This window comes from Colobus angolensis, unplaced genomic scaffold, assembly GCF_000951035.1.
Source record: "Colobus angolensis palliatus isolate OR3802 unplaced genomic scaffold, Cang.pa_1.0 Scaffold89, whole genome shotgun sequence".
Lineage (NCBI taxonomy): Eukaryota > Metazoa > Chordata > Mammalia > Primates > Cercopithecidae > Colobus > Colobus angolensis.
In genome coordinates this window covers 3,709,842-3,721,237 of record NW_012122820.1, presented here as the reverse complement: position 1 = coordinate 3,721,237, position 11,396 = coordinate 3,709,842, and the positions used below count along the sequence as shown (strand labels likewise).

At 47.7% G+C, this 11,396-nt stretch overlaps 1 protein-coding gene across 1 annotated transcript; it reads right to left on the bottom strand.

The window, feature by feature from the left end:
- Positions 1–2,501: 2,501 nt before the first annotated feature.
- FKBP4 (FK506 binding protein 4, 59kDa) lies at positions 2,502–10,730 on the bottom strand. The gene is made up of 10 exons (XM_011931053.1): positions 10,584–10,730; positions 9,998–10,140; positions 9,062–9,182; positions 8,643–8,799; positions 7,949–8,039; positions 7,768–7,851; positions 7,315–7,500; positions 6,534–6,773; positions 4,650–4,739; positions 2,502–2,765 (listed from the first exon to the last, which is right to left on the bottom strand). The coding sequence occupies exons 1-10, from the start codon at positions 10,696–10,698 to the stop codon at positions 2,739–2,741; spliced, it is 1,254 nt and encodes a 417-aa protein (XP_011786443.1). The 5' UTR covers positions 10,699–10,730; the 3' UTR covers positions 2,502–2,738.
- Positions 10,731–11,396: the final 666 nt, after the last annotated feature.

Sequence of the window (11,396 nt, the reverse complement as noted above, 5' to 3'; positions counted from 1 at the left end):
TCCTGACCTCGTGATCCGCCCGTCTCGGCCTCCCAAAGTGCTGGGATTACAGGCTTGAGCCACCGCGCCCGGCCTGGGTGGCATATTCTTTACGAACAATAGAAATCTCCATAGGCCGGAATGGGGGGGATTAAGTGGGAAGCATTTCTAGGAAGATTGTCTACTTCATCCTCCAACAGTAGACAGAGTGGTTTCTGTTTGCCCAGGGTGCCCAGGTAAGACAGGGTCTCCAAAGATTTTTCAAAACATGAGGCCCAGAGCCTCACCACCTTGGGGGCAGGGCCCAGGGCTTCTTAATGGGCTCAGTGTGGCTTATATCACCATTTCCCCCTCCCCTCTCTCATTCATGGTACACCTTAGCATATTAAAGTGTCAGAAAGGTATGTTTTTTGACCTAGAAACTGGGCAGAGTAGTGTGGGACAGCTCTGCACTGAGTGAAATGCTGTTATTCAGAGCTCTACTTAGTTTCACTGCCTTCCTCAAGTTTGCCCCGATTAAAATGCACCACAAACTCTGGGAAGCTTTGATCCTAGAACTAACTCATCAGGGTTGTCTGCTCAAGACTACTGATGGATAAGTTCACTGTCACTGTGTCACTTAAACACTGGGAGATAGGGTTAAAACACAAAGAATGAGGAGGACCTTTTGGAACTACGTAACACTGTAAAGACTAAATGCCACCAAACTTGAATTTAAAATGGTTAACTTTGTTTCACCTAAAAAAATACAAATCAGCTTATGTCTGATGCACTTCTAAAACCGGAGACTGAAGATCCTAGGGAATATGGAATATACAGGCTGATCCTCTCTTCTAGCCAAAGGATCCTCGACATTCACAAAGGCATTGCTTTTTCTTGATCATCCCTGAGACCATTCACTCTCACTTTGTGTCTCAAATTGGTATAGCGTGGCAGGGCGCAGTGGCTCACGCCTGTAATCCCAGCACTTTGGGAGGTCAAGGTGGGTGGATCACCTGAGGTCAGGAGTTCAAGACTGATCAACATGGTGAAACCCTGTCTCTGCTAAAAATACAAAAATTAGCCAGGCGTGGTGGCGTGCACCTGTGGTCCCAGCGACTTGGGAGGCTGAGACAGAACTGCTTGAACCCGGGACGTGGAGGTTCCAGTGAGCCGAGATTGCGCCACTGCACTCCAGCCTGGGGAACAGAGCAAGAAGCCGTCTCAAAAAATAAAAAAAATAAAAAAATTGGTATAGTGTCATTTAGTACTGGATAAATTAATGTTTTTATTATTCCTAGGTTTTCTAACGGGGGATAGTTAATGCATCCACCTTATCTGAGGTTGGCAAACAACTGGGGAACTGTAGCCATAAGGTAGCAATAACGAATTCCAGAAAGAGAACAAATTTTCCTTACTTACAATGTCCAGACTCATACATTGGTTTTATTCAGCACTGCCCTTAGTGCACTGTCATTTCAACTTGTAAGGTTCTGAGGTGTTTTGCATTTGGAAAGGGAAAATTAGTCACTGAGACGTAACAGGAATAAGGTATGAGAAGTTCTGGTTTCTAACTTTCTTTTCCAGTAATGACATTTCTAAAAAGATACTACACTTTAGGCTGGGCGTGGTAGCTCATGCCTGTCATCCCAGCACTTTGGGAGGCCGAGACGGGCAGATCACGAGGTCAGGAGATCGAGACCATCCTGGCTAACATGGTGAAACCCTGTCTCTACTAAAAATACAAAAAAATTAGCTGGGTGTGGTGATGGCGCCTGTAGTCCCAGCTACTCGGGAGGCTGAGGCAGGAGCGGAGCTTGCAGTGGGCTGAGATCACGCCACTGCACTCCAGCCTGGGTGACAGGGGGAGACTCCATCTCAAAAAAAAAAAAGATACTACACGTTACTAGTCCTGCATGAAGTGCCTTTCACGTATTTTTTCTCCAGTGGAAATGGAATACAGTTCACCATTCACCCTCAGGGTGGCAAAGCTGGTATAGAGGGCAAGTGTTAAGTGCACTTTGCCAAGCCTCGTGGGGTTTTGTGGGCCATAAGGATTCTTTAGCCTAAATGGGATGGGAAATCATCGAAAGTGATTGAAGTACTCAGAGGGACACGATTTGGATGCAGTACAGAGTGAACTGCAGGTGGGGCAGCAGGAGGGAATCCAAGATAGAAGCCTTTTGCAGGAGAGCAGGCTGGAGTGCATGGTGATGGGAGGGGGTGATACTAGTGTGGAGGGAGGAGAAATGCTTGGGAGATAAAAATGCATAGAACTCGATGTTAGAACCAGCACTAGGACAAGATAAACCCTATTTTAATTTTTCCCGGAGACCACTTGCAAAGCTTGTTAACAGCTCACAGTACTGCTTGCTACTAGCCTTTCTTTATTCGGGCACATTTCTCTGCATATAGAAAGGTTTAAGTGTTGGTAGGAGGGGACAACTGACTGGGAAATGAACTTGTAGCACTGACCCAGGGCAGACTTGAGTATGTGGTACGATTATTTTTAGGCTTAGACTGGTAGGCACTTTAACAAAACATCCTCACTAGACAGTTTTAATGTTACATAAACTAAGACTTATCTCTAAACGTTCCACAGTTAAATGCAGTTTTACATTCTTGGAATCCTACAGGATGCAGAGCTGGAAGAAACCTTAGGAATGCTTTCAATTTTTACAGATGAGGAAAGAAGCTCAAGACTTGCCCACAGCCAAATGAACCTCATGGGAGAGTCTGGATTAATTCAGAGACCTCCCATTTCAGGCATACCTTTCCATTTAACTTCTGAGTCTTGGTTTTCTTATCTGTAAATAGGGTTATTAGAGTTACACCTTCTTTGTGGGATGGTTGCAAGGATTAAGTTTAACTCATGTGATGCTGTCAGTACAGTGCTAGGCTTACCCCATAAATGCTTAATGAGTTAGTGATGATTGTTGGCTGCAGGGGTAAGAATCTACTACTTCTGAAATACCAAGAGGACCCAGACACAAACCACAAACACAGGGCTGTGATATGCGGTAAGCCCAGTAAGAGTAGTTACACTGGGACTTTTTCAAAAAAGAGGGTCTCACTCTCTTGCCCAGCCTGGCATGCAGTGGCACAGTCACAGCTCTCTGCATCCTTGGTGTCTTGGGCTCAAGGGATACTCACACTGGGAGACTTGCACACCCCAATTTTAATCCTGGCTCCAGCATCAGCCATGCTGTATGACTTGGTGAAAATTTTCACAGAGATCAGTCTTCCACCATTATAAATTTCTTCTGGAAGGAACTATACAGGCATGTGGCTAAGCAGACAACCACATTGCTGTCGGGAAAGGCCTGGAGAGCCCACAGTAGGAGAGAGGGATGAGGGCAGACACGGGCTGTGGCCTGGAGCCAGAATCATCTGGAGGCAGCTCAGCATGACTGGCTTGTGCTGCCTGGCTTCTCCCAGGGCCCCGTCATGCCATAGGAGTTAAGGGTCAAAGCATAGTTAGAAAAAAAGCACAAGCCGTTTCCTGTTAAGGCTGGGAAGGAAGCTGGGCATGACCACTCTTTACTCTCGACCTTAATCATGTAAAAGTTATCTGACGGAGGTTAGTGACACCAGGAGTTTTACCCTGTTAAGAAACCGAAATGCTCAGATACCTCTGCCAGATCAGAGGTAGGCAGAAGACCACTTCCAACTTCAAAATGAACATGCGCGGTGTCCCAGTCTTCTAGATCTTTATACTTTCCTCTTCCTAAGTGTCAGGGAAGAAAACCAGAGGCACTAAAACCTGCCAGGTTGCTGGAGGGAAGTCCCAGCCGCAGCCTATGCAGGGCTCAGGAAGCCGTGCGTGGTGCGGCTGCTTCCTGCCCAACTACGGTGTCTGTTTGAGATGCTGCACTTATTTAAGCTCAACTGGGACTAAGTGGGTGACCCCTTAATTCTGCCACTACCCATTATGTACCCACCCATACCCACCCCTCCAAGGCCGAACAAAAAGGCTTGTCTGACACCCAGGTTTTATTGTTTCCACTTTATTGCTCAAGCACGGAACTTGAGGCAAGCCTGGACCTTCAGCAACGTGCGGAGAAGAGGCTGAGGGGATTTTGGGACACAACCTGGCTGAGAGGGGAAACTGACAGGGGAAATACCAGAACAGGGCACAGGGGGTGGTCAGCATCACACCAGAAGACAGGAGCCACACCGTTGGGGGTGAGGAAGGGAACAGAGAAGAAATGGCATAGCAGTGGTTTTTCCCATGTCCCTAGCACCCACATGGAGGCCACGTTTGGAAATGGACTGGGAGAGGGAAAGGATGAGGAAAACGGCTGCCCAGGAGTCTCCCTCTCCACCCTGGGTTCATATCAGACCCCATCCCTACCACTTGCCTCTTCTACCCTTGGAAAATGGACCTAACAGAGGGAGCAAAATAATAAATTAACATTCTGATGAATATGTATGGATGGACATATGTTCATGTGCAAAGGGGGAAGGGAAGAGGGGGTGACACCAGCTAAAATGATTCCCCACCTCAATCCCCCAGCCTACTCCTTTCCCCCTTCCCCCTAAAGCCACCATCCAACCAGATAGAAAAATAAAGGTCTAATTCACTCAAAATTCTTCAGTTTTTACAAAACTAACAGGGTGGAGGGGGGAGACTGGGGGCAGGCAGCCGCAGGAGTAGGGCTGGTGGAGTGGGGCTATGCTTCTGTCTCCACCTGAGACTGGCTCCCTGCCGTGTTGCTCTTCTGCTCCTCCTTCATCTCTGTGTCAGTGGGGTGGTCTCCTGAGGAAGCCTCTGCCTTAGCCTGCAAGGAAGAGGAACAGCAAAGAGGCTGACATCCCAAGTGAAGAAACACACACTTAATTTCTAGCAGAATTACACAGACACACTCATTCTCCTACATCTGTCCTAAGGATATATCTGTATAGGCCAGGCCTGGTGGCTCACACCTGTAATCCCAGAACTTTGGGAGGCTGAGGTGGGCAGATTGCTTGAGCCCAGGAGTTTGAGACCAGCCTGGGCAACATGGTGAAACCTCAGCTCAACAAAAATTACAAAAATTAGTTGGGCGTGGTGGCATGCACCTGTAGTCCCAGCTACTCAAGAGGTTGAGACGAGGATTGCTTGAGCCCTGGAGGCGGAGGTGGCAGTGAGCTGAGACTGTGCCACTGCACTCCAGCCTGGGCGACAGGGCAAGAGACACCGTCTCAAATAAAACTAAACACTTGTATATGTACAAATTATGAACTCACAAGGTTATTCACTGCAATGCTGTTCTAAGCAGCATTGTCCCATATGGTAGCCACTACTGTAAAAGTGGCTAGTTCAAACTCATGTGTTTTTAGTGCAAAATATACATTGGATTTTGAAGATGGTTTGAAAAATACACAAATGCAACTAAAACTTAATTCCATTTGTTTTTCACCTTTTTAACATGGCTACCAGAAATTTTTGAATTACATGTGGTTGATACTATATTTCTACTGGATAGTGCTGGTTTAGAACACTGTTTAAGACTGGCCAGGCATGGTGGCTTACACCTGTTATCCCACCACTTTGGGAGGCAGGGGCAGGCAGATCACTAAAGTCAGGAGTTCGAGACAGACTGGTCAACATGGTGAGACCTCGTCTCTACTAAAAATACAAAACTTAGCTGGGTGTGGTGGCGGGCACCTGTAATCTCAGCTACTCGGGAGGCTGAGGCAGGAGAATCGCTTGAACCCAGGAGGCGGAGTTTGCAGTGAGCCAAGATCGTGCCACTGCACTCCAGCCTGGGTGACAGAGTGAAATTGTCTCAGAAAAAAAAACATCAACAACACTGGAAGACTAAAAGAGGACTGACTGACTAAGATAAACCACATCCACACAATGGAATACTATGTAAGCCTAAGGAAGAATGTAAAAGTTCTTTAAATACTGATGTAAAATAAGCCTCCAGCTACTATCATGTGAAAAAAGCACAGTATACGCCAAATCATAGAGCACGTTGCTTCTTGTTAGGGGAAAGGGAGAAAGCAACATGAATGTCTGCCTGTGCATTGATGCAATACACTGGAACCATACAAGAACCTGAAGGGTCAGCTGCTTCTGGTGGGGGAGGCAGACTTTTGACTGTATATACTTTGGTACAGTTTGAATTTAACTATGTAAATGTATCATTTATTTAATCACACACAAAAAGCATCTAGCTTTTTTTTTTTTAGACAGGGTCTCATTTTGTCACTCAGGATAGAGTGCAGTGGTGCCATCATAAGTCATTGAGGTCTCTACCAACTGGGTTCAAGTGATCCTCCCACTTTGGCCCTGCAAAGTGCTGGGATTGTAGGTGTGAGCCACCGTGCCTGGCCCACAAGAAAACATAAATCGGCAATTACACTCAGAGCAACCAACCCAACTTCTGGGGCTTGTGGGTAGGTTCCCAGCACTGATCACAGAACACGGCCCCAACAGCAGGGAACACATGCTCCTTAATGCTTCAGGAAAAAGGGCAACTTTTGGTTTCTGGGATCGGCACAGACAACCAAAGGCACCAAGAGCCCACAGTAGCCAGGTTCCGTGGAGGGATGCTATTCCCACTGTTCCCCACCCCAGTCCTCACCTTGTTCTCCTCCTCAGCCAGCCTCTCAAACATATTGGCATAGAGCTTCTTCTCCCGGGCAAGCTGCCTTCTGATCCGCTGCTGGCACACAGCCAGCTGGGTCTTGGCGGCTTTGTTGTTGGGGTAGAGCTGCAGGACCTTCTGGAAATCAGCCCGTGCCAGTTCAAAGTCATTCACGGCCAGGTGGGCCTCTCCCCGGCGGAAGAGGCCCTTCTCATTATTGCTGTCCAGTTCTAGGGCCTAAAGGATGCAGGGAGGAAGCAACATCGTGGGAGCTCAGGGCTTGTAGCTCATCTGGCCAAGACTGGGTTCCAAAGGTACCCCTCAGCAGGATTGCAAATGGCTGGCTCCACCCCAAGAAGAACAAGGCCTGGGGCATTAAATGGAACAATCCAAGATCTAGGAAGGAACCTCATTTAATCCAACAGGCAGGGAGGGAAGACAGCAGGTCTTTGGATGAAATAAAGACTTCAGACATCAACATTCACTTTAGAATAAAGCAAGTAGGTAAGCGGAGAGGCTAAGAACCAAGGTGGGAGAAAACTCTTACGTGATTCTTCCCACTCCCTGTGTCCTCCTCCTTCTGTGCCGACTGCTTCCCACCACTAAAGCTAAGGTGCTTGCTGTGAATACTTGCATCCAGGCCTGTGGCCTGTAACCTCAGAGCTCCCACTGATCCACCCTGCTTTCCCTGCCCTAGTCACCAAGGGGAAGTTTCAGACATGCTGGCACTCAACTCTGCCTGTGAATGCTGCTTCCATGCCCTCTGAGGGGGCCTCACCTTGTTACAGCTTTCAATGGCTGCAGAGAAGGCCTGTAGTTTCAGATGACACATGGCCAGGTTGAGGTGAGAGGCCAGTCGAAGGGCCTGCGCCTTCTGTGCTTCCTCACTGGAAAAACTAGACTCATATTCCAGCCAGGACACAATCTTCTTATACTGTAGTAAAGCTTGCTTGTATTTGCCTTCCTAGAATGGGACAAAGGCTCAGGCACCTGGCACAGGTTGTGGTACCAGGCTCTTATACCCTGCAGACATCAGTGACGCATGGCCACAAGAGGTTCCTGCTCCCACCCCTCCCACTGGCAAGGCCAGCAAGCTCACATATACGAAGTGAACATGGCAGGTGCCAACCTGTCCATTTCTTGGCAGAAAATGATCTCAGTCACCAAGGGAAGGGTAGGCTCAGAGCAACTCTTCCTGGGAGTGTCCTTAGGACAGTGACTGTTGGCTCACCTTGAAGTACACAGTGCCCCGCTCCTTCACTATGGTGCTCTGTTCCAACTTCTCTTCTGAATTCATCTCCCAAGACTCCTTGGCCTGCCACACCCCAGGAGAGAAACACAGTTGTCAGTTACCCCAGAGTACGTACAGGGTGGAACTTGACTTTAGATGGGAAGACCCTGAGCAAACTTACCTTTTCAAAACTCTTGAGGTGTAATTCGTATTTCAGCTCGGCATTTGGTGGGATTTGGAACTTCTCCTTCCCAACACTGCCAAAAGCATAGCTGTAGGGGTGAAAAACACTATGTGTCGTCTTGGCAACACTTAACCTGCTTCAGTCTGAAAAAGCTTCCTGTCCATTTCCTGGAAAGTACCTTCCCATCCCTTGAGAGTTGGTTCAAACATTTGGCAAATCTTCCCTGGCCTCTTCACACCATCAGATGGTCCCTCAGCATCCTTCATACCCTTCTAATAACTTAAAGCCAGGCAGCAGTGTGGTTACTAATTTAAATGGCACCTCACTAAACAGTGAACTAGAATTAGAAGGCAGAAACAATGTTCTATTAGTCTCTGAACCCCTAGGAATTTTCAGTCGTGCCTGGCATGTAGTAGCTGTTTCAGTAATGACTGAATAAATTAATGGGAGAAGAAAATCTTGATGGCAGAGGACAGAAAGTGTAGCAACTATGACTGAAAACACTGGGCTTAGATCCAAGGAGATGTAGATAATTGTTGCCACACTTCTAAGTATACTGAGGATATCATAATGGTGTATGTTTGGTGTGGCCAGAGTTAAAAAGGATACATACAGCTGGTTCTACAATTCATTTTATATCTTGGATCTTGGTTTGCCTGCCTGCCTACTCTACCAAGTGCCCACCCCTCACCTGGGCTTGAGGTACACAATGGAATGTTCTCCTTTCTCCATGCGCTGAATGGCCCTCTCCAGACCATAAGGCAGATCCAGGTTCTCCCCCTCGCCAATCTCAAAGCGGAGCTCCCGCTGGTCAAAGAGCTGGTCCTTGTAGTACCCTTCCAGTGCAACTGGTGTGAAAGAGAGGCAGTGTACCAGAGTTGTAAGAGGACAGGTGACTGAGGAAGGATGCCATCAGCCTCCCTACATCACTCCATCACCCCAAGATTCTCCTAGCTGTGTTCTCAGATCTGGAGGGATTTAAAGAGAATATGGTCCAACCCCTCATTTTATGGACAAGAAAATAGGCTCAGAGAAGGGAAGTGACTTGCCCAAAGCCACACAAGACCTAAATATCAGAATTAGAATTGAAAGCCCAGACTACTGTCTCACCCTCCACGATAGCGCCCTCATTGGGCTTAGCATAGCCTTCACCGCGAGTCCGTATTCTGCGAATGATTCCGCCATCTTCCTCTTCCGTCAGATCTTCTCCCTTAAACTCAAACAACTCCACCTGTGGGACAGGATGTAACACAATTCTTTCCCATACTAACTCATGGGCAGTGAAACAGTCTTTCTCATCTGGGAGAGTTCCTACTAACTGCCAGGCCAGATCTGACCACAAGGGCAGTCACGAGGAGTTGGGTAGACCGGCACTTTTTTGAAGTTCTTGGGGGCTGCCCTAATCTCAACTTTGGAAGAGGCGGGCAGACTACATAGATTTCAGTTAAGCTGAGGACAGCAATCTATTTGCTACCTGCTCTACTAACAAGGACGTATTGGGATGCATTCCAGATAATCCTAATTCACACTACATGATAAGCCCAATCTGGTAGGTATTAGAAATGATTACCCAACATCTCTCAGCAGTTTCTCAGTATTCAAGGGCCCACGGATTGGCTCAACCATTTTCAGATTGAACAATGTCAAGTTCTATCTCCTCAGTGAAGCCTTTTCTCAGCCCTTGACCCACAGGGGAGCTACTGCTCCCTCTTCTGATCTCTAGAGCACCAATATTCTGTACTGCCATTTATAATGGGCCATAGTTTCTGACCTCCTGACTCCTTTCAGTGTTCTTCTGGGTACCGCTCTGGAGATAAAGATGTCTTTGAGTCTGGAGAGGTGCTTGTGCCTGCCTCTTGCTACCCGAAGCTTCGGTTACTTCCATTACTAGCGGCAGCAGAGCCCTCTGCATTTCTCCTCCCATAAGGCCAGGCCCTCAGCCTTGGCTACATTGTCTCCAAGAAGCAGGAAGGGCTGGAGGGCAGCCAGGCATTGGGCTGAGATAAGGCCTGGCTCTTAGCCTGATCTCAGTGGCCGGACACTCACCTCAAATACAAGCGTGGCATTGGGGGGAATCTTTGGAGGACTGCCTGCTGAACCGTAGGCATATTCTGGTTTGCAGGTGATGTGGCACACCTCCCCCACCTTCATGGTTGCTATGGCAATGTCCCAAGCCTTGATGACCTCCCCTGCAGGTACAGAGGCAAACAGGACCACCTTAGCAGGGTTCTGATTCTGGGCTCAAACAGTGCTCCTGAAGAGTTAATGCACCACACTCATGGGGAAGCTGAACATCCTTTAGAAATGGGACCAGAAGGTGAGATACCTGGTTGCATTAAGTGCTACCAGGTCTAAGAACTGTAAAAGATCACCTGACCCTGAACAAAAGAGTTGAAGATGCAAGACAGTCCACCTTTGAAGGGGGAGGAAGGTGTTGGGAGGTGATGAGGAGAAGGGGAGACAGAGATCAGTATAGTTACAGAACGGTAGAAAAAAAAAAAGAGTGACCGAAAGAGTTAACAGACTGTGATAAACCATTCCTCCCTGAGCTTGGTCCTGAGAAAATGGTTTCTGCTTGTGACAGCTTGTGTCCACCTCGAAGCTATCCTACCAGCCCACTGACCACGCCTACCTTTTCCCAGGTCAAAGGAGAATTTGTCCTTGCGATCCAGACTGGAGTCAAACTTTGTGCCATCTAATAGCCAGCCAGTATAGTGGACAAAGACTCGGTCCCCAATCATGGGCATCTCTGTACCCGTGCCCTCTCTCTTGATGACCTGGGAGGAAGGGGGAGAAAGTGAGTAACCCAGGGTTTGGGGCCGAAAGGGGCACCAACACTGCCTGCAAGCCTGCAGAGGGAACATAAAGGGACTTCTCTGTGTTCATCCTCCTCTGCCTACTTGTCCCTCCAGATTCCGCTACTAGCAACTTGACTTAGGAGTCAACTAACCTCCTTGTCTTTCTTCAGGTGCACCAAGACTTGGTTTGAAAAAGGAGATAAAAGGCTGAGAGATCTGAGTTCAAGTTTCCGCTGTATGGATAAGTTTTAAAAATTCTCCACACCTTATTTGTAAAGCAGTGATGATCATCCCTATCTCCTACAGTTGTTGGAAGATTAGACCAGTAAAGGGTTGAATAATAGATTATTATTCTCATCGGCAAAGGGGAAGTATTTATGCCACACTTCCTCCTTCTTCCTTCATGCCAGTGGTCATCAGATTAAGGTCTGGTTTGGAGACAGGAGAACGAGAGGAGTATGAGTGAAGAGAACAGAAACAGTTCAAAACAGGTAAGGAAGAAACCAGGTTATAAGTGAACCCAGAGGCTCTCCATGGGACTTTAAACTCTGACTTGGGAGCTGAGTATTCCTCACTGGTAGGCTGTTTAAGACCAGGGCTGGAGTATTTCCCAGAAACGCACAGGCTTCTTTAGCGCCACCTGGTAG

What these genes read in the sequence shown, in the direction of transcription:
- FKBP4 (XM_011931053.1), bottom strand. Translation starts at nt 10,698, where the DNA reads ATGCCCATGATTGGGGACCGAGTCTTTGTCCACTATACTGGCTGGCTA. An exon ending in CTCCTTTGACCTGGGAAAAG is followed by an intron (nt 10,141 to 10,583) that starts GTAGGCGTGGTC and finishes CTGTACCTGCAG; the next exon opens with GGGAGGTCATCAAGGCTTGG. An exon ending in CCATTGAAAGCTGTAACAAG is followed by an intron (nt 6,774 to 7,314) that starts GTGAGGCCCCCT and finishes TGCATCCTTTAG; the next exon opens with GCCCTAGAACTGGACAGCAA.